Below are 27,725 nucleotides of genomic sequence, written 5' to 3'. Positions count from 1 at the left end.
CTCTGGAAAGCAGCCTTTTCTGCCTTGGGGGAATTGTCACAGCCGTTTTTTGTGTTTTGTTTTCTTTTTCCTTACAGTGCCTAAGACAAAGATTTTGGCCACCGGAGGAGCATCTCACAACAGAGACATCTTGCAGGTAAGTGCCGGTAGCAAGCCCTGAGCTAGGGCCTCTTCCACGTCTAATACTTCTAAGAGCCAGACACTCAGCAGTAACACTGCCTCTGTTCCCGCTCCTGCAGGGATGGGGAGCTTACAGATCATTCTTTCCCAGGAAGCCAGCTCTTTACAGCGCACGTGGCAAGCAGATTCTATCTTACGCTCAAGTGAAAACCACTGCCCTGTACAACTCCACTCTCTGATACCAGCACTGGCCTCTGGAGTCACACAGAAAGTGCCTGTCCTTCATGGCAAACCTTCTGACATCTAATGCCAATGTTCTTGTCTTCCTCAAGGTTTCCCCCTTCCAATTTAAACATCTCTGATTTTCCCAGCCATTCCTCTTATAATACAGTTGCCAGAATTTGTCAACTGTCTTTCTGGCCCTTCATTATGCTAGACATATATGACCCAAAGTAGAATCAACCTGCAGATATCTGACAATCAAGCTGTTAGTCCCAAATCACGGGGCTGTTAGTGTCTTATTGGGACACTGAGAATTTTACGGTATAGCCCGAGGCTGCCTTAGCTGTTGGGGTAACTGAATCGACTGTTGACTTGTACAATAGTGTACCTGTCTTAGGTAAGATTCTCTAGAAGCAGAGCCTGCAACGGAAATTATTCTATGAGTGATTTGTTGGGAGAGTGCTCCCAGGAGAAAGGGAGTGAGGGATCCAGGTAGGGCAGGGGAAGAAGGATAGGCAAGGATGTGGTTTTGGTTGGAGTCAGCTTCAGCTCCATCCCATGGGGAGATATGGTCCATGAACTATGCCGCAGACTTGCTTCCACCTTGGGGTAAGAGGGCCAACTGGCTGTCGTGGGAAGAGATACGAATAACCTCCTGTGAGAGGCAGCCTCTGTTCAGTAAAGAGCAATTCTTTTGAGGAGGGGCAGCTGTGAGCTGTTAGCAGCCAATACTCAACAGCATCTGGGTGAGGGTGCACACCGGTCCAGTAAGGGGATCCAGATGGGGCATCAACAATATCTCTGGTTAACTAAGACCCCCAAGTCTTTTCCATGTGAGCTCCCCTTAGTACACATCCTCTATTCTAAATTTATGCAATTTATTTTGGGGACCTACATGGAAAACTTTATCTTTATTCCTATAAGACATGCATTTGTTAGTGTGGGTTTGTTTGGCCTTGTTAATATCATTCTGAGACCTAGCCATCTCCACCTTGATTGTTTGTTGCTAAGCATACTTTCTAAATCTTCTCCTCGTCTTTGATAAAACGGTTAAACAATGCAGGGACAACCCAGAGAGCTGTGGCCCTTCACTAGAGACTTCTCCCAGGTCACCCTGACCCTATCATGACCAGGGCAGCATAGCCAAGTGTACTTCCTTTAAGGCAGTAGAGGTGGAATGGAAGGTATCAGAAGACGTATTAGAAAAGAGAGCCCAGAAAACGCATGTCTGTGTGCATGCTCCCTCTGAGGAATGACTCACCACAGTGAGCACTTCTGTCCTTTCCAGGTGCTGGCAGATGTGTTTGGCACCCCAGTGTATGTCACAGACACAGCCAACTCAGCCTGTGTGGGCTCTGCTTACCGAGCTTTCCATGGTAGGTCAGTGGATGGCGCCAGATGCCTCTGGAAGCGGTTGGGGCACTGGCTGGGCTGAGGACAGTGGAAAGGGGAGATTGGGATGTTCCCCGTCTTTAGGGACATGGGAGGCTTGGGGTCTTCAGATTCACTTTTCTCCCCTCCCAGCAGGGGGGAACCAACCCAAACCCTCTGTTCCTCTGTGCTTTACTTAAACTGGGAAAGAGAGGCAGGGTCCTAACTAAATGAGGCCTGGTCAGAGTCAGACTCAGCCCAGGGACATTGGTTGAGGGCACTTGTGCATGGGTCTGGACAGCTGGTGGGCAGGAAGGGGTAGATAAAGTCCAGAGCCATCTTTTCAACAAGAGCAGAAGTTGAGACAAAGGTGGAGGCTTCCGAGCCAAGCAGTCCAGGACCCTGGACAGCTCCTTGGGGGCAGTGGGGAACCAAGGCTCTGATGGAGGCCTCCCTGAAACTGCAGGAGCAGCACGGGCCCACAAGGGCGTTCTTCCACCCATGTGGTCGACTTGCCCTGTCCTCTGCCTGCTCAGGCCACTCCTCCGGCCTCCCATGTAACTCAAGGGCGTTGTCCTTTCCCTCTAGCGGTTGCATTCTTCACCCATTTATCCTTAACTTTTTAACACACCTATTTAAACTTGTATGTTTTCTTTCAACATTGAGAATTAATCAGGGACCATAGACTTCTCTTAATAATTAAACTCTTACTCTTTCATTCCCCTCCCTCTCCACCCTATCCACCTTGCCCCACCTTGTGCCACCGCCTGTATCAAGATCATTGGGCAATTACTTTCTTTCTTTTTCTTTCTTTCTTTCTTTCTTTCTATCTTTCTTTCTTTCTTTCTTTCCTTCCTTCCTTCCTTCCTTCCTTCCTTCCTTCCTTCCTTCCCTTTTCTTTCCTTTCCTTTCTTTCTTTCTTTCTTTCTTTCTTCCTTTCTTTCTTCCTTTCTTCCTTTCTTCCTTTCTTTCTTTCTTTCTTCTTACAGCTTGTGGGATCTCAGTTCTCCGACCAGGGATTGAACCCAGGCCACAGCAGTGAAAGCACAGAGTCCTAACCACTAGGCCACCAGGGAACGGGCAGTTTATTTCTAGGCTGTTATGTTTTTAATCAAAGTTTACAACATGTTGGCTTTTATTTGCACTTACGTATGAGTTTGTCTTTTTTTTTCTGACTCTGCAGTTTCTTTTTCCTTCATTTCTATGTTGGTGTTGTTGGAATATACAGCCAGAATACATAATTAAGAGGAAATTTAGTAGGTGATCATTTTCTGAGGGCTTGCACGTCCAGCAAGGGCTTGGTTTCACCCTCCCAGAGAACGCTACCTTGGCTGGACAAAGGACTCTAAAATATTTTCCTCAGAACTTTGAAAACACCATTCCATAAGCTTCCAGCCTTCAGTGTTGCCCATGAGGAGTCTGGGGTTTACTTTATACTCCTTTTGCCGAAGCAGAAAAGGAACTACCCTTTGGGGCCTCTGCTGCTGTGCTGCACTGTGTTTCTTTCTTATTTTTCCTTTTCCATGCCTATTTAGTTGTCAGACATTACCTGGGGGTACTGCCCTGCTCTGCCCTCCAAAACTAAAACCTGAGCTAGGTCCCAGCACACCAGTTCCCACTTTATGCGGACATCCATTCTCTCCAGCTGGGTCCAGGGATGAAAGCCAGTCTGTGAGTGAGTAGAGGGGGACAAGAGTCTTTCAAGTAGTCTCTGTGGTGGCTACCCCACCCCACTGTGTCCCCTCATCCACACAGCTCTGGGCTGGGATATTCCAGCATCCTTCAGAGAGAAAACTGGGCCTCACATCTTCAGTGGGCCCTCCTCCCCTCTCAGTGGTCTTGAGTTTCCCTTCAGTCTGATACTGCTCCTTAAATTGCCCGGAAATCCCTTACTGTTTCCTGCCCACCTATGGCAACCTTCTCTCTTTTCCAGCCCTGCCACTCTTTCGCTTGGTGGGCATTTATGGAGTGCCTCCTGTATGCGGGCAGTGTGCCAGGCACCAGGGCTCCAGTGGAGACCCAGTCCTGGCCTCTGAGAGCTTCCGGCTCGAGAAGGGAGGGACCTTAAACAAATCTGTGGCAGAAGTAGTGAGATGTGCCCTGAGGAAAGCGGATGGTGCTGAGAGCTGGAAGGGATGTTCCTAGCGGCAGCTTTTCTGAGAAGAGAGAAGAACATTCCACACAGTGAAAAGGCTCTGAGCGGAAGGAATTGAGAGCAGTTGGGGTGGCTGGAATGCAGTGATCGACTCGGAGAGTGGAGCCACGTGAGGGAGGAGAGGCAGGCGGACCCTCCCCTCTGTCAGAGGTCAGAGGTTAGCTGCCTCCCCACATGCGCTTCAGACAAAGAAAGCCCTGCTGAGAAGAGGCCTGCACTTGAAACTTTTCTTCTCTTTCTCTCTTTTTTTAAAGATGGTTTTATGGAGGCCCAATTTCTATAACATAAAAATCACCCATACTTCAGCATACAATTCAGTGATTTTTAGTTAACTTTACTGAGTTGCACAACCATCACCATAATCCAGTTTTAGAACATTTTATCACTCCGGAGATAAAATGCTATTTCCGGGTAACGCCTTCATTTGCAACAGGCACGGACGTGAAATGAGCTTTCCCTTCTAGGCCTTGCAGCTGGAACAGATGTGCCCTTTTCAGAGGTTGTGAAGATAGCCCCAAATCCCAGATTAGCTGCTGCCCCAACCCCAGGAGCGTCTCAGGTAAGAGACCATCAGAGTTCATTCGTGGCATTTGCATCGTGAAAATCAACTACGTTCTTTTTTCCAAAAGGTAAGTTTTTCTTTATCACCTACATTATAGCTGATGTGCTCAACTAAAGGGGAAATCTACTTTTTTTTTTAATTGTCAAGGAAACAGCGCAAAAGAAGACAGGTTGTCTCTGAGATTCAGAGATACGGCTGATCTTAGAGCCCCAGGGATCAGATGGCTCACTGGGCATATCTTCCTTGCTCAGATGCCTTGGGGTGCACCCTTCTAACTCACAGGGTTACAGAGGCCACTGAAAGACTCTGTCACTTAAGCATAAGACGTGCTGGGTTTCTACCATTCAGATCTGAAATCTGGATCCAAGAAAGCTGTGTGGTCACTCAGTCAGAGGGAAGGCAGACCCCACTTGTTACAGGTTGGGTTCCCTGCAAAGCAGACCCCGAGCTGTTGATTAGGGTACAGGAGATTTATTAGGGGGCACTCTTGGGATCTGCATCTGTTGAAGGAAAAAGGAAGAGGCAGGGCTGCGCAGAGGCAGGAAGTGAGCTGCAGCGCGATCTCAGGGGAGCCCTCAGTCAATCCTACCGGAAGTTCTGAAGCTGGGATGACTCTGGAGTTTTACCCAGTTGTGTTGAGGGGGATGGGCCCTTATACCCCATGTCCATCAGTTATTGCCTGCAGGCCACCCCAGGATGGGGTAAGGCAGCTGTCTATAGCCAAAGCAATCCACAAAGGAGGCTGCCAGCTGAGGGCTGAGAGAATAAGTTCTCTGTTCCTGCGGGGCAATCCAGGTGGTATGCCATAGCTTCCATTTCACCACCCTTCCTGTTTGCACAAGGTTCTTGCAGTCCAGGCACAGGGGGTGACACAGACAGAGGACTTTATTACTCACAGTACAGCAGGCAGCATAAGCTTCACGTCTGCATCAGTTTTCCTTGGCCCCGAAGTGTGGAGTGGACCCAGGTGGATACTGTGCACACACTGTGTCTGTGTCACAAATGAGGGACCCTGCGCGTTATAAAGGAGCTGCGAGCAAACCTGTCCAAAGGAGACATCTTTATCATCCTGGTCAGCAAACAAATTTTCCCTCTCCCTATCTTCCAAGGCTGTTTGCTATACAAACACCCTTGAAAAGATAGTCTGGAACAAAAGCTGTCACAAGACATATAGAAACACCCTGGAGAATTGTCTCACAGCTTATCTTGGAAGCAGAAGCTCATGCTATCCAGGTGACTAGATAACCCACACACATGGGTCTGCCCAGGCTTCTATTACTTTCTGTTGTGTGCCCTTCTGTTTAAGAGGGAGTTCAATGAAGTAGAAAGATTCTACCTTGAGATAAAGGGCCTTTGGGTTCTGATTCTTATCATGCCTCTCCCTCTCCGTGTGACCTTCACATGACCTTGAGCTGCACTCCTCATCTCTGAACCTCTGTTTCTTCAACTGGGAAGTGGGGACATCTGTCTGGCCTACTTTTAACCTGCTAATTGTGAGGGTTAAAGAGAATCCTTGCCTATCATGGCTTTATTTATTTTTTTATTTTTTTGGCCATGCCTCGCAGCATGCGGGATCTTAATTAGCTCCCCAACCAGGGATTGAACCTGCGACCCCTGCAGTGGAAGCTCGAAGTCTTAACCATTGGACCACCAGGGAAGTCCCTATCATGGCTTTACTGTACAACAGGAAGTCTGACGGTGTTGCCGTGTTGGTTCAGTGGTTCAACAGTGTCAGGGCTACGGGTGAGGTTTTCTGAAGTTCTCCAGATCAGCAGTGGACAGTGAGAACATCATGAGAGCCACATACGTCATTTACATTTTCTAATAGTCTCATTTTTGAAAAAAGAAGTAAAAATAAATAAGTGGCTGCTTTTAATGTATTTAATTTAACCCAGTATGTCCAAAATATTGTCATTTCAACATGTGATCAATAAGAAAAGTTGTTAATGTGATAGTTTACCTTTTTGTTTTGGCTGAGATCTGAAATCTGGTGTGCATTTCCTGCTAATAGTGCCCATCACATTTCAAGTGCTCAGGACCGCGTGTGGCTTGTGGCTACCATATTGGATAATGCTGTACTAGATATGCTCCACATGACCACAGGATGTATGCAGCTTCTCCTAACATCATGTTCCCCCTCAACTGTATTCATAGGCAGAAATCAGAGCGTGGCATTAGGCAAGGAGTCTCTCCTCACACACTCTTGCTTTTCAGGGAGAAACATACTGGTCTGTTTCCCTCAACTCCCCCAAGAGACTACCACTTGGTTATACTGTCAACCTTGGTTGTAAGAAAGGCTGAAGTGGAGTCTGGCTCTTTCATCCTCTCTAGAAGGAGGCCAGCAAGGAAGAAGGTAGTGAGGGTAAGCTTTAGGGCAACAAACAGCTGCAGCTGCCTCATTACAGGCGGCAGATACTCAGTGTGTGTACCGCCACTCTCCCTGGCTTGCCCATGACCAAAGTCACTAATACCTCATGGAACTCTTTACCATTAAACCCAAGTGTAACCTCGGAATCCTTCTCAACACCAGTTGGCAAGAAGTGACAGTCCGTGATTGTTGGCATAAGTGACCTATTTGAGGACTGGATTGTAAATACCTTGAGAGCAGGACAGCATCCTCTGTTTGCTTTCTGTGGCACCTCTGTGTGCTCAAGTGGAAACTCAAAACAGTAACAGTGTTTTCCCTGTAGGCTCTACTGAATGTTACAATTTCCTCCTTGGAGAGGACATCACAGCCCTCTTACGTCTGAGTTCACAGGCAGAGCTGCTCCAACTGCACCAAGAGTAGGCCCTAGTTGCGTAATCAGTTACTAAAGGCCTTGACTTTGGAGCCAATTAAACCAAATTAAGAAGGAATGGGGGCTTCCCTGGTGGCGCAGTCATTGAGAGTCCGCCTGCTGATGCAGGGGACACGGGTTCGTGCCCCAGTCTGGGAAGATCCCACATGCCGCGGAGCGGCTAGGCCCGTGAGCCATGGCCGCTGAGCCTGCGCATCCGGAGCCTGTGCTCCGCAACGGGAGAGGCCACAGCACTGAGAGGCCCGCGTACCGCAAAAAAAAAAAAAAAAAGGAGTGGGATTGGCATGACCTCCTGGTGGTATATGTGAGTCCCAAGGAAATCTGGGTCCCTTGGCCAGCCTTGTGTTGCTTGTGTGTAAGACCACATGCGCTGACCTAAAGTGCAAGGCTTACAGAGCTACAGATGAAAACAGCTTTAAACAAAAAGAATGAAGAGGAAGAATGTGGGATTGTGTTTCTTTCTGGTCCTTTTTCCCTTGTTGGTTTGGTTTTGGTTTTGGTTTTATTTTACTACACAGCACACTGTATATATAATTTTATAGCCTGCTTTAAATATTCTACATTACAGTGTAAGTATTTATATTCTTTTCTTTTTCACAGTATACAATTTATTATATTATTTGTGTTTACATTGTCATAAATATTCTTCATGTTTGACATATTTTACATGTTATATTATTACTTTTTTTTTAAACATTTCTTTACTACAGACTTTTACTATGCTAAGAATTTATATTCTTAAAGGTATACATACTTTTTTTTTTTTTGGTTTGCACATAGTCATTTATTTAACAGCTATTTATTAAGTTCTTACTGTGTGCCTAGCACTATGCTAAGCTCTAGGAATACAAACACACCATCTCTTGTATGTTTGGGATATAATGGGAGATAATGGCACATAAAAAAGATAAATTCCTAATTGCTACAGACTGTTTGGGCTTCTCCAAAATTCATTTATTTTAATTAATTTTTATTGGAGTATGGTTGCTTTACAATGTTGTGTTAGCCTCCACTGGGTTTTTTTTTTTAACTAATTTTAAAAATTCATGAGTTGAAATCTTTACCCCCGAAGCGATGGTATGAGGAGGTGGGAATTTATGAATGTGATTAGGTCATGAGGCTGGAGCACTCAGGATGGGATTAGTGTCATTACAAAAGAGACCCCAGAGAGATCTCTGGCCCTTTCCCCCATGTGAGGACACAAGAAGAAGATGACTGTCTAGGAATCAGGCTCTCACCAGACAGAATCTACTGGCATCTTGATCTTGGACTTCCCAGCCTTCAAAACTGTGATAAACAAGTTTCTGTTGTTTATAAGCTACTCAATGTATGGTACTTTTTTGTTATAGCACCCAGAATGGACTAAGACACTAATCATGCAATTTGCAGAGGTGCACAGGAACATACATGTTATTTTTAATGACTGCATAATATTCTATCTGGCTAATGAACCATATTTTCTCGAGCATTTTCCATGTCTTAGAGCAGTTGCTTCTAGTTTGTCAATTATTATAATTAACGCTATGTGGGTAAAGGGTTAACAAAACCTTTCCCTATTCTGCATGAGAATTTGACTTTTGGTTAATGTTCTAGCTCTGCAATAAAAGTGGAATGTCAACAGTGTTACTAGGCAACATTGCTATGTCAAAATGGCCCTGAATTAGGAAACTGCCTCTGGAATGGGAAAACATAAATACCTAAGGGGAAGTCATACTTAGGGCTCCCTGAGTGCAGTGACTTCTCACGGGCATGGCTCTTGTCTATGGAGTTGTTAACAAGGGATACTCCTGTGGGGAGTGAGGTTTCAAAGCCAGGGTGGTTCTTGCACCTGTAAGATGTGGATTTCATCTCCTTGCACCTGAGCTGTAACCTGGGGGGCAAGGAGGGAAGAAGGAAGGGAGGCAGAGATACCCTTTCCTGGACACCTGTGCAAACTGTTCATGGTCTCCTGCAGCCACTGTGCCAACATGCATGATTCTCCAGTGTATCCTTTTTAAGGCCAGGGTGTGGCCCATGGTAGTCTTATGAGTCTGAACATTTAGTGGTGTCTAAGAGGACCTTTGGTGGGCCTAGCACCCTACACTTAGGATTACTTCCTTAGGAGAGCTTTGCAGAAGTAGAATAACTAGGTCAAAAGCCATGGGCATTTTCAAGCCCCTTAATACAAATATAAAGTTGAGTTGATTTACAAAAGGATTGCACCACCAACTTCTACCAGCTGTGCAATGAAACAGCCATTTCCAGGTACCTTCATCAGAATTTTTTAAAATTTTGTAGATTTGATAACAAAAACTGGTTTCTTGTCATAATTTGCCTTTTTTAAAGATCTTAAACTATAGGTTTGAGAACTACTAGCATTTCTTCTTTTGTGAATTGACACTTCCTTTTTTCTGCCCAGCAAAAAATTTAAATTGCAAATACATGGGATGTAGAATTTTTTAAATTGCAAGTTGCAAAGAGATGTAAGAGCACCTTCCCTTCGCCATCCTAAACTGCTCTTTCCACCCCTCCAGGTCTACGAGGCCCTCCTCCAGCGGTATGCCATGCTTGAGCAGAGAATCCTGACCCAGACCCGGGGCCTCCGGAGTGAATTCCACAGGCCCAGTCTCACTGATTCCACTTGGAGACGTGGCCTTGGACAGCAGGGAACCTCTTCCCTGTTGTAAGCAGCTCTGCCTGCCCACCTGACTCCTTACGGTGCTCCAACCTGCCCAGGACCACCTTAAAGCCCACCTTAGCACATCCTCCTGAACACAGCTTGTGTCCCTGTGCCCTTGTGCCCAGGGCAGGAAAGCATCTCTCTTCCTGTCTTTTATCCCAGGAGGCAAGATAACACTGAGCCTGGGATATGTCCAATAAAAATTGTGACTTTTCCCCTTTCGGGACCTAAGTCAGCAGAATGGGAGAGACAAAGCAAAATAAATAGATTCTTTCCTCTTTATTCACTAGTTTTCAAGATGATGAGTTGATTGCCAAGCATCCTCTAACAGCAACTAGATTTTTAGTATCAATATGATACATTTGACATACTTTATATGTCTTAATCCATTGAGTAATTATTTTTCTCCTTGTCTTCTTTCTGATAGCCATACTCTCCAACTTTTCTCCTACTTTCCTGATCTACCATTCATTCTTTCTTCTTTACTGTTACTTCTGCTCTGTCTACTCCTTAATGATTGCTGGGCCCCAAATCTCTGTTCTCATTCCTCTCTCCCTCCAATTCTCTCTTATTGGATGATTTCATCTAGCCTTGGGCTTCAACTGCTACTTATATACTAGTAACACCCAGCTCTATGTTTCCAGCCACAACTCTCCTTGGAGTCAGCCAACATTCTCACAGGGGTACTTCAGACTCCGCTTATCCTTTTTTTTTTTTCTTTTAAATTTTGAGTCATTTTAATCTTTTTTTTAAATTTATTTATTTTTGGCTGCTTCGGGTCTTTGTGGCCGCGCTCGAGCTTTCTCTAGTTGTGGAGAGCGGGGGCTACTCTTTGTTGTGGTGAGTGGGCTTCTCATTGCGGTGGCTTCTCTTGTTGTGGAGCATGGGCTCTAGGCACGCGGGCTTCAGTAGTTGTGGCACATGGGCTCAGTAGTTGTGGTTCACGGGCTCTAGAGCGCAAGCTCAGTAGTTGTGGCACACGGGCTTAGTTGCTCTGTGGCATGTGGGATCTTCCCGGACCAGGGCTCAAACCCATGTCCCCTGCATTGGCAGGCGGATTTTTAACCACTGTGCCACGAGGGAAGCCCCAGACTCTGCTTATCTTCCCTTACCCTTCCCCAAACCTCCTCCTCCAGAGTTCCTGTTTCAGTGAATTGGTACCACCAACCATCCTTTCATTCATTCATTCAGGAACCCAAACCCAAAACTCAGATATCTGCTTTCCCACATCAGATCAGTCACCAAGTGATTTTTGTTATTCCTTTGGTAACTCTTAAAACAGTTCCTTTCTCTCCATCCCTCCCTGTTTTACTTTATTCCTTGCTCAAATTATTGCAGAAGCCTCCATAGAAAGTCTGCCTCCTGCAAAATCCTCCAGATTTTTCTTGTGCTGCAGGCCCACACCTATGTTGGGACTTCAGTTAAACCAAACTACTTGTGATTTCACCCAGAGTAGGAAAATGCTGCAACAGCTTTGAGACCTGGCGGAGCAGAGCAGAGACAGAGACTACCCTGGTGGGAAGTCAAGGGAAGAGGTTTAGAAAATGAGTAGGACCAGAGATATCACTTGTGAGAAAGCTGAAGTCATCTTGAAAGGGAGTGGTGTCCCTTGCGGGCTTGGTGGATAAAGGCAAAAAGGGAAACAAGAAGCTGAAGATAACAGCCTATCAACAACAGGTCAAAGATTCAGAAGAGGAACTTCCCTGGTGGTCCAGTGGTTAAAAATCCACCTTCCAATGCAGGGGATGCCGGTTTGATCCCTCGTCAGGTAACTAAGATCCCACATGCCACGGGGCAACTAACCCGTGTGCCACAACTACTGAGCCTGTGCACTCTAGAGCCCTTGCACCACAACTACTGAGCCTGCATGCTCTAGAGCCCGCATGCCACAACTAGAGAGAAGCCCACGTGCCACAACGAAGGATCCCACGGGCTGCGACCAAGACCCGACACCACCAAAAAAAAAAAAAAAAAAGATTCAGAAGAAAACAGACAACTCTCCCCACCGCCACCACCTAGACATTACTTATTAAAGAAATTACATTATTGGCCAACAATAAAAGGTATCTTTTCTACCAAGAAACAGAAAGCCACTCAATCCATTCCCCATTTTACCCCTGCCCCCATAGAGTTGCCCATTATTACAAGGACGTCAACATAAATAGAAAAAGGAACTCACTTTGTACAAATATGGGAAGAAAACAAAGTGAGAATCATAACTTTTCAAGCTAATGAAATACACCAAATAAAAAGGAACAAAGAGGGTAAACTGTTAACAGCCCTCCAACATGAACTTTAAAATAAAAAACAACGGTGGATATGAAAGAATACCACAGATCAGAAATTCAGAAACGCAGAGTAAAAATGAAAAAGCAACAAGCGTATATGGAAAGAAAACTGACCAAACTTGGGAAAGAATTTGAACAAAAAGGTAAAGTCACCCTAGATAATGAAGACTGCATTACAACATACCCAAATGAAAATAGGAACGACAGCAAGTACCATAAAGCATATAGAAGATAGGAATGAAAAAAGCTAAGACAGCAAAAACAATATAAAGGAAGACCTGGAAAGGCCCAGAAAGAAAATGATAGACAAAAAAGACAGGCAAAGAAAAACTAACACAGTTAAAGTTGGAGCTCTTGAAGCTAAAATATAAGACAATGGAGCAGAGTTAATATTTAAAACTAACCCCAGAGAAATTCCTGAAAACAAAAGACCTGACTCCATATCTTTTTAAAAAATATATATATTTATTTATATATTTGGCTGCGTTGGGTGTTAGTTGTGGCATGTTCTGACTAGGGATAGAACTTGGGCCCCCTGCATTGGGAGCATGGAGTCTTAGCCACTGGACCACCAGGGAAGTTCCTGAATCTTGAAAGGGCCTATCTTGTTACTTGGAAAATTGACCCAGAATGATCAACTGAGACACATCCTAGCAAACTATTACACTTTGAAGGTGAGGGGGAATATTCTCTAGGCCAAAAGGCCTAGTCTCTTACACAGGAAAGATCAGGTTGGCATCAAACTTTTCAAAAAGCAAGTAGCAATGGAGCAACATTTTCAAGAAACTCAAAGAAAACATATGAACCAATTGTTTTGTGTCCAGCTAAGCTGCCCTTTAAGTAACAAGGATGTTTAAAAAGAGCTCAGGAAATATTGTACTCATAACCCCCTTAGGATTCTACTAAAACAAGCTTCGTCCAGCTAGGAGATGATTGGGGAAATTTCAGCACAAGGACTCATAGTGAGCATTGAATAGTTTTAGATCTAAGACCAAAGTGAAAGTGGGGATAAGGGTGGAAGAAGAGTATCAAATGGCATGTGCTTTGACACAGTAGAAGTAACATAACTAAATAAATCAAAAAGAAGGAAAAAGACAGTACAAAGAGCTCTGTTGCAAAGGCAATATGTGCAAGTCAAAGAATATCATTTCAAGTTGACAAACCAAATATCAACGCTTAAATAAGGAAAAAGTAAGTGTAGCATCATATACAGAGTGAATGTAATAAGGACAAGCATATGAGTCGTATCAGTAAATGAAAACTCAACTCATCATTAAAAAAAAAAGTTCAGCTTGGCTTACAGACTAACATCTTACCGTCTATTATTTACAAGAGACACACCTAAAATAAGTGATCCAGAAAGGCTAAAAAGTAAAGGGGTGGACAAAAATATACCAGGCACATACAAATTATAAAAAGCAAAGCTTACGGGCTTCCCTGGTGGCGCAGTGGTTGAGAGTCCGCCTGCCGATGCAGGGGACGCAGGTTCGTGCCCCGGTCCGGGAAAATCCCACATGCCGCGGAGCGGCTGGGCCCGTGAGCCATGGACGCTGAGCCTGCACGTCCGGAGCCTGTGCTCCACAACGGGAGAAGCCACAACAGTGAGAGGCCCGCGTACCGCAAAAAAAAAAAAAAAAAAAAAAGATTGAGCAAATTCCCTGGCGGTCCAGTGGTTAGGACTCGGTGCTTTCACTGCCAGGACCTGGGTTCGATCCCTAGTCAGGGAAGTAAGATTCTGCAAGCCGCGTGGTGCAGCCAAAAAAAAAAAAGACATAATGAAATCTATGGGTATAATTAAAGCAGTGATAGGTGAAGTATAGCTTTAAAATGCAGTAACATTGATACAAATAAAAGTGTAAGAGTTAAATGAATTAAAAATACAACTCAAAAAGCAGTAATAATAATAAACTAGTGAACAAAAAAGACAGAAGTAGTAACGAAGATCAGATCACGCATTAGGAAAAAATGGCAATTCCACCTAATTAATCTTTTTTTAGAAAGACACTAGTTATTTTCTCTCTAGAAAGTCCATTTCTGAGACATTTTATTCTCCCTTCATTAAGTTCACTTTTCCCAGAAATCTTTCAGCATATTTATAATAGCTTTTAAAAATGCCTTGACTGATAATGACATCATCTATGTCATTTCTTTTCTGTTGACTGATTTTTCTCCTGATGGGTCATATTTTCCTGCCTCCTCTCATATCTAGTAATTTAAAAATTTTTTTAATTAAATTTTTTTTTATTATACAGTGCCAGATTTGTTAAATTCCTTTAAAAATGTTGACCTGTTGTCTGGTAGGTATTTAAGCTACTTATAGATCAGCTTGATCATTTCAAGGCTTGGTAGTGTGGGCTTACAGTAGCCTTGATTCTAGGGCTAGCTTAGCTCCACTGCCATGGAGTAACCCTCTGAGTCTTTACTCTCAGTGTCCTGGGTGTTCAGTGAGGACTTTCCACTTTGGCTGGTTAGAACTAAAAACTATCCTGTGCCAGTCTTGGAGCTATTCAGCTTGCTTGCTTTCTTCCTTCACCTCATGGAGTTTCATTCTATGTATGTGAAACCTAGAATTCAGCAAAAGCCCCAAGGAGACTCTTCTGCAAGACCTCCAGCTTTCTCTCTGCAGCTCCCTCCACCCTGTACTCTGCCCCGTCAGTTTGCTGCAGCCTTCCCCATCTCCTGAGCTCCAACCTCTCTCTCTGTCCCCAACTCGACAAGGTTGCCAGGCTCTGCCTGGGGTGCACTTCCTGCATTGTGGACTGGAATTTGTCTCCAGGCAGAAAGCAGGGGCAATCATAAGCCTCACTTTGACTGCCTTTTTTCCCCCCAGGGATTAGAGGATTGTACAAGGTCCAGAAATAAATAGTTGCCTCCTATATTTTGTCCAGTTTTCTTGTTATGGCTCCAAAGGGCAAATACCGTTCCAGCTACTGCATGATGGCTGGAAGTAAAACATCTTATCCAACTTGATTTTGGTTCCACTTCCAGAAGTTTCTCCTCTTTGGAGGAGCCTGACCTAAAAGGGAGGCTTGGCTGCTCAGTTTTAAGAGTTCACAGGGACAGACTGTTCTAGCTCTTTCTATTCTTACCAGAGTCTCTTTGCATTCACTTGCTGTTGGATTGGAGAAAACCCCTCCTAGTTTCACCTACTGTTCTAAAGTTATTGAGCCATGCTTTCCAATGAATATCTTAGCTATTTTGGGATTCTGTTTTTCCCAGGTACCTCTTCCACCGTGTTCCTCAGCTTCCCCTTGTACAGATACTAGTCCATGAATTTTTTATTGCTGTTGATAGTCTGTAGTTATCTCTATTTGCTTGTATTTTGGTATTTTGGGGGAAACCTTGTTACCTAGTTTTATTGTAAATGTGCATGGATTTTCTGGGGTTTTTTTTCTTCTATGTAGTTGCTCTGTGAGAATTTTGGAAGATTCAAAAGCTATGCAGCCACCACCCTAGCCCCCCATCTTCTCGGAATCTGGTAGAAGTTTTAAGAGCTTGGATGTAATTTACCAGGCTCTCTTTCCCCTATCTCTGCAGTAAAGAAGCACATATCAAAATGTTGCCTCCATTAGCCTGTGTCCCTAAGTTATTATAATGAGTACAGCTTGCTTGGTGACCCCCAATGGACACGCAGTATGAGTGAGAAATAAATTTTGTTGTTTTGAGCCACTAGGGTTTGGGGATTTTCCATTAGCACAGCATAACCTAATCTGTTTTGAGAGTTATAGACAGTTACCTTTCCATCCAAGACAATTAATTTAGTTGACCTCAAGGTAACCACCATTAAGTTAAGAGAGAGGGTGGGAAGAACTATGGGGGCAAGGAAGAAAAGAAAACAGTTTGAAATGTTTGGGAAATAACTTTTGATGTTGACGGCACATGGGACAGATTGGAAATAAATGGGTAAGTTTTAGGGGAATTGTATTGCCAAAAAAGCCATGCACCCATCCTATTAATGGTACCCCCTGAAATTGTTTAATGCATTGCTGTACCTAAATTACCCACTAATATATACTAATGTATATCGCCCTGTATTTCTCATAATTACCCACTGAGGCATATCTCTAACCAAGGGCCTTTCAGGAGCTGAGAGAGTCTGGGGCCACTTCTGTGTATTTAAGTGAAGAGGTCTCCAAATAAAATTACAAAAATTGTGGTTACTTTAAGAGTTTATCGGACTTCCCTGGTGGCACAATGGTTAAGAATCCACCTGCCAATGCAGGGGACACGGGTTCAATCCCTGGTCCGGGAAGATCCCACATGCTGCGGAGCAACTAAGCCCGTGTGCCACAATTACTGAGCCTGCGCTCCAGAGCCCGCGAGCCACAACTACTGAGCCTGCATGCCGCAACTGCTGAAGCCCGCGCGCCCAGAGCACGTGCTCTGCAACAAGAGAAGCCACCGCAATGAGAAGCCCGTGCACCGCATTGCAGAGTAGCCCCCGCTCGCAGCAACTAGAGAAAGCCCATGCACAGCAACAAAGACCCAATGTAACCAAAAATAAATTTAAAAAAACGAACAAAAAACCCCCCAACACATCTAGCATCAAGCCAGTTCTCTTCCATATATATTATCACCACCCAGCATCTCACATGTGGACCACTGCAACAGCAGTGAACTGAAAGAGATCATGACTTGTCACCTGCTTTCATTCTTGCCCAGCTAAAATACATCTTCTACATAGCAACTGAAATTATCTTTTAAAATGGAACTCACGGGCTTCCCTGGTAGTGCAGTGGTTGAGAGTCCACCTGCCGATGCAGGGGACACGGGTTCGTGCCCCGGTCCGGGAAGATTCCACATGCCGCGGAGCGGCTGGGCCCGTGAGCCGTGGCTGCTGACCCTGTGCTCCACAACGGGAGAGGCCACAACAGTGAAAGGCCCGCGTACTGCAAAAAAATAAAGAAAGAAAGAAAGAAACTCACTTCACATTTCGCCCCTTCTTCAAAATCCTCCCGTGGCTTCCTGAAGCCCACGAATGTGTTTTTGAAACCAACTTGCTGATGGACTGAATATGGGAGGAATCAAGAATGACATAAAATTTCAGTTTGAGCAACTGGCTGGTTATGCCATTGATTCAGACAGGGACAACTGGAGGAGTAGCTTTATGGGGTAAATGAGGAACTCTGCTTTAGCTAGGGCAATTTCGAGATACCTGATAGGCTACCCAATAGAGATGTCAAGTAGGGAGTTGGTTATACAAATTTGGAGTTCCCAGAGATGTCAGGGTGGGAGACACAGATGTGTTGGCAAGTTGGACCACCCTGAGCCTTTATTGCGATACCCGACTTGATGTGAAGCAGAAAAGAAGAACCAGCCAATCTAATTGTTGGCACACGGATTATAGTCGCTACCTTCCAGTAGGAAGGAAGCAGTGACTTATCTTCCCTAGAAAAGACATAGTTGCTTTCCTTGCCATCATGCGTCTATCAGTATAGCCTCCTATAGTCTATCAGTGACTCCAAAGTGTGGTCCCTGAGGTGTTCCTGGTGCTGTGGAAACTGGGGGTGGTGGACCCTCGTTTCAACTTCAATCAAGGCAATAAACGTTCTACAAGGTGGAGTTTTACATAAGATTTCGTTTGAATAAGATTCCTGATATTTAAAATAATGCAAAGTATAGCCTCCTCACATTTCCCCCCTTATATATTTAGCCTCCTCACTTTTGGTGTTTTTTTTTAATACTTTTTTATTTAGCTGTGCTGGGTCTTAGTTGTGGCATGTGGGATCCTTAGTTGTGGTGTGCGGGATCTTTTTAGTTGCGGCATGTGAACTCTTAGTTACAGCATATGGGCTCTAGTTCGGTGGCCAGGGATTGAACCTGGGCCCCCTGCATTGGGAGTGCGGCATCTTAGCCACTGGACCACCAGGGACGTCCCCTCCTCACTTTCTGTAGAAGGAAACTGAGGCTCAGAAGTGAAACAACTCAGACTTCCAGGCACCACCTCCTGCCTGGCCGCTCTTGCCCTGCTCCGAGAGAGGCTGTGGCAAATCAGGAGAGGCGGGAGGACAATTTCTGTATCCGAGGGTTCTGCGCCTCATCCCCGAGCTGTGAGGGGGCTTTCCCTCTTGAGCTGGGAGCCTCAGCATGCCCCCTCCCAAGCTCTGATTGTGGTAAGGACGGAGGAATCTGAGACAGAGAACGACAGGCCCCCAAGGAGGAAGCTGGGGAGTGAAGAGGATAGCCGAGACATTCGCTACACAAGTTCAACTGCGGGGACCAGAGGCAACTGAGAAGTTTTGAAGGTGCAGAGTGCAGGGGTGGGGAGGGCAGGTGGGTGGCAGTGCTTAGAACATTTGGGGTAAGGGTAAAGAAGAAAGTTGCTATAGGCCTTTTTCCACCTGCTGCTGCTCTGCGGGGCGGGGCTCGCACCCTCTCTCACTTGGATGGGTCCAATTCCAAGATCCCCAGCTGTGCCTTTGTGTGTGTGTGTGTGTGTGTGTGGGCGGGGGGTTGGGTTGCAGACGTGGGGGACCACTTGTCATTTCAGAGAAATCAGACTTTTTTCTGCCGAGTAGTTCATCCATCAATAAAGACACGACTCCTGTGGTTCACTGTGACCCCCATCTCAGGTGGGGAAACGGTGGCGCAGAGGGGAATTCAGGCCAGAGTCCGGGGGCAGCCCAGCACCCAGGGGTCGCACGGCAGGCTGCGTTCGGGAGCTTGGGCTCCATCCAGCGCGCGAAGCAAGAATCCCGGTGCCGCGGCCCCGGGGTCCCGGGGTCCCGGGGTCCCGGGGTCCCGGAGTCCCGGGCCCAAACCGCGATCTCTGCCAGCTCGCCCTGCCTCGCTCTCCAGTCCTGCGGTTTGCACGCGCCTCGGGAACGGCGCGGGCGTGGGGCGGGGCCTCCGTGTTGTTGTTTCTCTGGGGCCCCGCCCCTGAGGGGGGCGCGGACCACGCGGCCGGAGGGCCCGCCTCCCACCCCCTCCCCTCCCGGCTCGCCCGCCTCTTTGTATCCAACATCCGGGTTTCCCCGCTGGCTCGGCTCCGCGGCCGCGGCTCAGGAGCCATTTTGGACTCAGTTCAGCTCCCCTCCCCCCACCCCTCCCCCCGTTCATGGCCCCTCCGGACTCGGCCCCTGCGCCCCGGGCCCGGGCCCAGCCCCGCCGCGCTATGCCTGAGTCGGGCGCGCCCCGGCCTGCGCCCCGCCGCCGCCCCCCGGCCCCCGCGTCGCCCCGGAGCCCGGGCCGAAGCCTGCGTCGTCCGCAGTGGCCCTGAGCCCGGCCCCGCCGTCCGGCCCTTGGAGCCTGCACGCTGCCCCGGGACGAAGGCTCGGGAAGCGCGCGGGGAACAAGACCGAAGGAAGGAGCGGGAAGAAGAGCGCAGCCGCCGCCGGGCCCTGCGCGCCCCGGGAGCGCCGCGCGGCCCTGCCCGCGGGCTCCGGGTGTCCGCGGGGCGGCGCCGCGGAACATGACGGCGCCCTGGGCGGCCCTCGCCCTCCTCTGGGGATCGCTGTGCGCCGGTAAGGACGGGGCGCGGCGTGGGGGGCGCGGGGCGGCTTCTGGCGCCGTGCTGTGTTTACCAACAAAGGGCGGGCCCGCGGCCTCCTCGCCTCACCACCTGCACCCAGCTTGCATCTCCCGGGGCGGGGACGGGGGGCTCGCGGGGCGCCCTGCTAGCTGATTTTGGGGGGATGATCTTGCCTGTGCGGCGGCCTGCGGGGCTCCGGTTCGCGGAGGCGACCCCAGGGTCGGGGTTCAGGCTACACAGGTGCGTGGAACCGAGGGAGAGTGAGAGAAAATCCCAAGCATGAGGAAGGTGGTCAAGCGGGGCAGGCAGATCTAATACGGGGGGTAGCGGGACTGTAGGTGCAGCAGCGGCTGGGGGCAGGATTGCTTGACCCTCAGAGCCACTAGGTGTAGCGAAGCGACGCGGGCCGCTTCACACAGCCCGGAGGAGTCACTTGCACCCCATCCCACCAGCGTCTGCGTGGTATTCCCCCGGAGGCGCGCCGTTGGCGCCAGCTCCTACCTGCGCCCGCTTTCCCTGTGGCGCCCCGGGACGCGAGGTGCGGCCACCCCGAGGGACTGCTTTGTTTTGGGCTCCTGGGAGGGGAGGTGGGGCGAGAAGACAAACCAACAGGTCCCTATTCGTTCTGGCCACCGGGAAGCACGTGGCGGGGGTGGGTGACCCTCGCGGCCAGCGCTCGGCTCGCGTGAGGGTGTTTGAGGGTGTGTGGTTGCGGGTGTATAAAGCGGAGTTCCGCTGGGAGACCGCTTTTCCCCCAGGCCGAAGCACTGATTTTCCTCTTCTAGCGGTGCTGGGACGCGCCCTGCTCCAGTGTGCGCGCAGGGACGGGCTCCGCGCTCGGCTTCGGACGGCTGCGGGTAGCCCTGGGAAGCGTGGGGAGCCGCGCATTAAAGCTCCAGGGAGAAGCCCGGGGCGGTCTCAGAGGCCGGTGTGCTGCAGCCCGGGAGCCTGGTCCTGCGCGTCTTTGTTCCCAGCCCCCATTACACATGCAGCGCGGGTCCCCAGACGCCCGCGGTGGCAGCAGCGTAGAGTCTGGGAAACCCGCGAAGGGCGGGGCCGGGCGTGCAGGGGCGGGGCTGGGATCCCCCGGCTGCTGAGTGGGTGGGGAACGCGCATCTCCAGCTCATCCCCACTCCCACTCTACGCGCCTCCTTTTCAGTGTAGCAGGGTTTAGCTGTCGGCACCGAAGGCAAGTGAGTTCTCCGAGTGGGGCTTTGGAGCTGCGTAGCCTGAGTGCAGGGACCAAAGGATAGAGACCCCTTAGTGGTACCTGGGCACAATATGGAAAGGGTGTCATGGATCTTTTGGAGACATTTCCTTTGTCGTAGATGCCGAGAGTTGGTGGTGTTGAACCTGTTCCTTTCTCTGCCTTTTAAGTGCTGCTTTGAGCTGCTTTTCCCCAAGAATGAGATCTCTGAAGTGAAAGGAAGGCATTGGCCTCTAGAGGGAAGGGCTGCAGCCTGACGACTTACTAGGCACGCAGCAGCTCACCTGACTGTCTGTGGATCCCTCCTGTAGGTGCTGGGCTTTTCCAAGACCATGTCTGCAGAGGGGGCCTCCTCCCAGGACAAGGACAGCCTCAGACCAAAACCCTCTCCCTAATTATCACTGTCTGGCTTGGCCAGTCTCAGGTCCCTCCCTGATTATGCGGGCCAGGGCCAGGGTGGGATTGGACCCCTGGAAGGACTGTATTTCCCTTCTCTTCCCTGGCTTGGGCAGTGCTCAGCAGTGCATCTTGCAACGTGGGGCAGCCAGAGTTAGGACAGAGTCCACCAACCTGTGTTCCTGCCCTGGAGGAAAGTGGGGGTCACTGGGTGTTTCTAGTGGTGACACCAGCCAGTCCTTTGGTGGCCACTGCCCTGACTTGTGAAGAACTATGGGAAGAGCCTCGACAAGCCCAGGTGGGAGCAGAGCTGGCCCTCCTGTTCCTTTGACTTCCTTGATACCCTTCCTTCAAGTTCCTGGCTTGCTGTTTAGAAGTACCACCACTCCCTGCAGCACACAGTGCCCTTGTAGAAGGAGGATCTAGAACAGCACTGTCCAACGGAAATATAGTGTGAACCACACATATAACTTTAAATTTTTCTGGTATTTATGTTAATAAAAAGAAAAAGAAACAGGTGTGTCTTAGTCTCCTTGGGCTGACTGTGTGACTTAAACAACAACTCATTTTCTCACAGTCTGGAGGCTGGAAGTCTGAGGTCAGTGTGCCAGCATGGTCAGGTTTTGGTGAGGGTCCTCTTCCTGGCTTGCAGATGGCTGCCTTCTCACTGCATCCTCACATGGGCTTACCTGGTGCTTGGGGTGGGGAGATGGGGGGTTTGTGGGGTTTTTTTTCCTCTTCCACTAACCCCATCATGGGGGCTGCACCCTCATGAACCAGTCTAACCCTTTGCAAAGGCCCCGTCTCCAAATACCATCGCATTGGGCATTAGGGTTTCAACGTACGAATTTTGAGGGGACGCATTCAGTCCGTGACAAGGTCAAATTAACTTTAATGGTATATTTTATTTAACCTAATGTATATAAAATAATCATTTCAACTTGTAATCAATATTAAAACAGACATTCTCCAATTTTTGTACTGTCATAAAAATCCACTCTGTATTTTATACTTACAGAGCATCCCAATTCAGACTTTGCACATCTCAGATGCTCAGTAGTCTCATTTGGCTAGCGGCTACCGTGTTGGATGGTGCAGGCCTAAAAGAAGAGGCAGAATTGATGCTGCAATAATGGTCCAGGGTACTTGTTACAAGATCAGTGTTAGTTAGTTTTGCACGTCTTCTGTATTCTGTGCCTGGCCCAGTGTCCTTGGGAAACAAGTCATCTGGCTCTTGCCTTGCAGTGGATATCCCAGACACACATCTGTGTATCCCGCAAGAACTCCTGACATCTGTCTCTGTACTTGAGGTTTAGATCAGGGCCTGTGGGTTGGAGAGTGTTCTGAGTGAAATGTCAGGAGCCGCTGGCTGGGGAGGAGGACCTGATTCCTGTCTGTCACATTGGGAAGTGCAGGCCTTGACTGCTCCAAGCTGTCCTCATAGGTGGGCTTCTCTCTGACTCAAAGATACTGTCCATTTCCTCAGGGGAGAAGTGTGTGTGGAATGAGTGAAGTGACCCTCAGGCCCAGTGTAGTGGTAGGTGTCAAGGATACGGACCACAGAGTCATGGGCTGTTGGTGCCCTTCCCCAGGGAAGGGTGTCCTCTGCTACCTGTCCTTGTACCTACTAAGAATTCCAGACTCTGCCCTGTCTGGCTGGCTGGGCTGCCCTTTGGGAGGAGTGGGCACCCTCCTCAGCTCTTAGAGATGCTTCCAAGGTAGATGAGGTAAGAAACTCACCCAGACTCCCTGGCTCTCCACCTGGGTGAGGACATAAGATCTGGAACCCCATGGCCTCCCACAGCTTGGGTGGGCTGCTGTGGTGCACTGCTCTGCAGGGTCTTTCTGGGCATCTCAATTCCCAAATAGCACCTGGACTTCCCCTGGCGCTTCGCCTAAGGAACTTCCTTTCTAGGGAGCCCAGTGAAGAGTGCCCGTCCTACACCATGGGCCCCTTTGAGAATCTCATGAAAGCTGTGGACCCTTCCCCCGCAGAAAACAAATGCAAATAAGAAAGAGAACCCATGTGAGAGTATGTGCATACGTTGTGCACACTCGCTGTTTGTACTGATACCAGCTAATTATGGCCCCCTGGATTGGACTCCGTGAAGGCCTGTCTGCCCTGGCTGCCCTGCCCATTGTACCAGTCCTGGCCGGGGGCTATGCACTGGGCAAGTTCCCACACTGCTGCCTCCACCTACCCTGTTCTAGCCACTGGGCATGACTTCTCCTTTACTTCTGCCTTTTGTGACCCTGCCCAGTGTTCACATGCCACCCCTGATCCACCCCCCACCCCCACCCCTTCCTTCAGGAAGCCCTCCCCTGAGTGCCTGTGTACTGCTACCTGGGAGCTTAGGGTAGTGCAAGTGAGGACCAAGAGACATCAGGTCAGAGTTTAGATCTACTTGCAGATACTGACCTGTTACCAGGGCCTGGGATCTGGCGGCTTAGGTCGGGGGGAGCTGGTCTGGGTAATACTTTTGAGAACGACACTGGGTAGACAGCCCTCAGGCAGGATCCTGGCTGGGTAGACCTCATTCTAGAGCAGCGTTTCTAAACCTTGACACTGTTGACAGTTTGGACCCCATGATTCTTTGGTGTGTGTGTGTGGGGGGGGTGGAGGGCATCTTGTGCATTGTAGGATGTTTAGCAGTATCCCTTGGCCTCTACCCGCTAAATGCTAGTAGCACTTCCAATCGCGAAAACCAAAAACGCTCTGAGTGGAGGGGGCACAGATCACCTGATTGAGAACCTGATCTAGAATGTTCTCATGCCTTTAAAGGGACAGAGTTGTGGGCGGTGGGGTTAATGGCTAATACCACCCCCCGCCGCACACCGCCCCCCCCCCCATCGGATTCAGGGTGGGAGGTTGGATTCTCAAAACCTAGGAGATTCCTGCTTCAGCCTCAGGGTTTGGTTCGAACTCGTGGTTTGGGAGTCCTGCTGGCCACCGAGGAAAGAATCCTGGCGTCCTTGAGTTTTCTCAGAAGTGGTTCGTGTTTCAGGGAGGCGGCGATTGTGGGTGGCCGGGCAGCCTGCCTGCCGCCCCCGCCCACCACCCTGACCGCGCCGCCAGGTTTGCAGCGCGCCTCGCCCGAGGGGCCGGGGCCTCTGCGCCGCGCGGCGCCCCTGTGCGCGCACCTGGCAGCCGACGTGGGCCTAGCGGAGCGCCGGGCATGCCCTCCCCGGCGAGCCCAGCAAGCGGGCTGGCTGCCGGGCGCCCTGGGGAGGCGGCGCCGCCCTGGGCCTGGAGCTCCGAGCCCGTGGACCCTGGGGCGGGGGCGCCGCCTCTCCCCAAAGGTACGGGTGCGCGGCTCCACCCTGGCCGCGGGGAGGTGCGGTAGACTGCACGGCGGGAGACGGGACTGCGCCCGCACCGCGCGGGCCCAGACCCCGGGGTTGATCTCTACCGGCGCCTGTTGGTTGTGCTTGGCAGGCTGGCAGCCCGTGTTTGTCCTCCGCTCCTCCCCCCACCTACTCGTGGCTCGGCTGGGGAGCTTTATGGGGTCTCCTCTCTGATCTTGAACTCGGCAAAACACAGCTTGCTGAACTGGCAACGGATTACAGACGCTTCTTAGAGTAGGAGGAAGCACTCCCAAAGCTTCAGTTTCCAAGTTCTCCATGTCGCTGGTGTGTGAAGTGCTTATTTTAAAGGATTTTTGTTTGTTTGTTTGTTTGTTTGCTGGGGTTGAGACTCTGCTTCCATCTCTTGGAGTCTTTCCAAAGTGGACTTTGTTGCCATCTCAAGATTCTTTATTTTTTTTCCCTTCCCTTCCATTCTGTCACCTGTTCTTTGTTCCGGAATAGACACCCACCCCCTTGTTTGGGGCTTCCTTTTTGGCCTTTCTCCACCAGACTGAGAGGCCTGCCATCCCAGCCCCAGAGGTGCCTGGTCCTTGAGGTCCTGGTGGTGCTGCTCCTGGAGGCCTAGGTTGTTGGGTGGGGGCGGGGATGGGGGAGAGTAGAGTCCGCTGCCCTCTTCTGAGTCTGTTTTTAAAGTTTCTCAGTGCTGTTTTTGTCTGAGACAATGGTAGGTACTGGAAACCAACTGGTAATGCAGGCCGAGGTTGTTTGGGGGTCAGCTGTGCCTCCCCTGGCCCAGGATCAGTCGTGGCTTCCCGCATTTGGACAGCCCCATGCCTTGCCCTGGTTATCCCAGTCTGGCTGTACACATACATGCACCTTTTTCAAACTCTCTCAGGGACTGGCAGCCCTAGCTGGGTGTTTTCATTCATGGGCACGTGATTGCTGGGACTGGGGGTTGGAAAGGAAGCCTGCCCCAGTGGGTGCATGTGAGTCCTCCTCCCAGGGGCCTTCTAGGGGCTGGGCCTGCCACTCAGTGGGACTTCTCTGCCTGGTTTCTGGGCTGGAGCTGAGGCGTTCTGTGAGGTGAGCGCATGTTCTTGTTTGCAAACGTTTCTCGACTATTTCAGTTCCACTCTGACAACCAAGGAGGCTAAAATTAGTTCCGGGGAAGAAAAAGGAAGGCTGCTTGGAAACCCAAGCCCTTGGCTGGAGGATGGAGGAGGCTGCTTCCTGGGGCTTGGGCCCAGCATTTCGGAAGATGTGACCAGACAGCTGTTGTCTGTCCATCTGAGGAGAGGGAGGGGCCCCTGCTTACCTCCTAGACCTGAACCAGTGAAAACAGGAGGCTGACTTGGAAGCTGACGCTCTTGAGTGTTGATGCCAGGATGTTTTTTCCTTCTGGCTTGCAGTGGTGCCCAGTGTTTTTAGGTATGAGGACAATGCCTCTTAATGTCCAGTGTCATTGACAGTCCTCCTTCCCCCTTCCCCCTCATTGATTCAGAAAGCATGCATGAGTTCTCAGAGCCTTGGGCTGGCAATCGTGGGTTAAGAAACCCTTACTTTATATCCTGTTTGGGAATTTCCTTTTTACCCAAGTTTTACATTCCCTTCAGGTGCTCACAAGCCAGGCAGACCAGGGCCTTCCTTGGAACTGCTGGCTTGGGTGGGAGTGTGGGTGGGAGTTAGAGGAGAGCCCTGTGGTCCAGGCCTCATAAGTAGAGCCCTTTGTGCCCTGAGGGCAGAGGAGATCAGGGTTCATCTGCAGCTGGGGCTTAGAAAATAGAGGGGCAGAGAAGTTAGGTGAATTCTGGTTTCCCTTCCCACCTGGCTGGCCCCTCCTGTGAACCCGCTACCTGAGAGTGGGTCCTGCAGGACTACGTGGGGGAGGAGAGCCAGGGCAATGCGGTCCTGTCTCCCCTACCCTGAAAAACCCCTCCCAAGTCTGCCCTCATCCAGGGGTCTCCTGGTTAGCCACGCTGACATATAGTTGAGTGGTGGTCACATTGGCCATAACTTCTTTTCCCATTTAAAATTTTATTAATTTTTAGTTTTACAAGTAATACATACGGATTCAGTTGCAGAAATTTAGATATTACAGATAAAACCGGGGTGTCTTTTACCAGCCTGGTCCGCCATCTGAGTCCTCCTCCAGAAGTGAGCCTTCTCAGGTTGGTGGATATCTCCTAGACGTTTGACATATGTATCTATAGAAGTACTTAGAGAAATAAAGCTTTTTTTTTTTTAACCTAAAATGGTATTACTCTTTTTCAAATACTTAGCTGAAATATAAAATATGTATAGGGTAGCGTAATTATCATAAGTGACATCTTGAGGAATTTTCACAAACTGAATATGCTGATACAATCAGCATTCAGATCGAGAATCAGAAATTTACTGCCCTCTCCCCAAGCAAGCCCTCTCTTGCTCCATTCCAGTCTCTACCCCTAAACCCCTAAGGGTAACCACTATCCCGACTTCTAACAGCATATGTTATTTTGGCCTGTCATTGTGCTTTAAATGAATGGAACGTTACAGGATGAACTGCTTTATGTCCATCTTTTGCTCACCATGTTTTGTGACTTGCGTCCGTGTTCTCGCGTGTCATGGCCTTTTTCTTTTAGCTGTGCCGTGCGGCATGTGGGATCTTAGTTCCCCCAACCAGAGGTTGAACCCATGAACCCTGCATTGGAAGTGCAGAGTCTTAACCACTAGACTGCCAGGGAAGTCCCTGTCATGGCTTTTTAAACTCAGAGATCTGTTCTGGCAATCTTGTTAATGTATATGGATCTACCTCAGTCTTTTTATTTATTTATTTACTTTTATTTATTTATTTTTGGCCTGCTGGGTCTTCATTGCTGCTCTTGGACTTCCTCTAGTTGCGGTGAGCGGGGGCTACTCTTCGTTGCGGTGCACTGGCTTCTCATTGCCGTGGCTTCTCTTGTTGCGGAGCACAGGCTCTAGGCACATGGGCTAAAGTAGTTGTGGCATGTGGGCTTCAGTAGTTGTGGCTCGCGGGCTCTAGAGCTCAGGCTCAGTAGTTGTGGCGCACGGGCTTAGTTGCTTCGCAGCATGTGGGATCTTCCCGGACCAGGGCTCGAACCCATGTCCCCTGCATTGGTTGGCGGATTCTTAACCACTGTGCTGCCAGGGAAGCCCCAGGACATGTGTAT

The 27,725-nt window shown here is 49.1% G+C and overlaps 2 protein-coding genes across 13 annotated transcripts in view; both read left to right on the top strand.

Annotated features, from left to right (window-relative positions):
* Positions 1 to 15,051, top strand: part of XYLB (xylulokinase) — a 49,062-nt gene extending 34,011 nt beyond the window's left edge. For 4 of the 11 annotated variants that reach the window (XM_033402113.2, XM_033402114.2, XM_004277901.3 and 1 more), the window contains 4 exons: positions 78 to 136; positions 1,631 to 1,718; positions 4,333 to 4,427; positions 9,742 to 15,051. In XM_033402113.2, coding sequence (XP_033258004.2) covers positions 78 to 136; positions 1,631 to 1,718; positions 4,333 to 4,427; positions 9,742 to 9,894 — 395 coding nt within the window. In that variant the 3' untranslated portion in view covers positions 9,895 to 15,051. Of the gene's footprint in view, positions 1 to 77; positions 137 to 1,630; positions 1,719 to 4,301; positions 4,428 to 9,741 lie in introns of those variants that run through there. The other 7 variants (XM_049715584.1, XM_049715583.1, XR_004475756.2 and 4 more) reach the window with 6 other exon arrangements.
* Positions 15,052 to 19,033: 3,982 nt separating this feature from the next.
* ACVR2B (activin A receptor type 2B) overlaps positions 19,034 to 27,725 on the top strand; it is a 29,581-nt gene continuing 20,889 nt past the window's right edge. For both annotated transcript variants that reach the window (XM_004277900.3, XM_033402112.2), the window contains exon 1: positions 19,034 to 19,638. In XM_004277900.3, coding sequence (XP_004277948.1) covers positions 19,587 to 19,638 — 52 coding nt within the window. In that variant the 5' untranslated portion in view covers positions 19,034 to 19,586. The remainder of the gene's footprint in view (positions 19,639 to 27,725) is intronic.

Source organism: Orcinus orca, chromosome 10 (assembly GCF_937001465.1).
Source record: "Orcinus orca chromosome 10, mOrcOrc1.1, whole genome shotgun sequence".
NCBI lineage: Eukaryota > Metazoa > Chordata > Mammalia > Artiodactyla > Delphinidae > Orcinus > Orcinus orca.
Note: the sequence above shows the minus strand (reverse complement) of the source record. Positions and strands in the feature narration are given on the sequence as shown.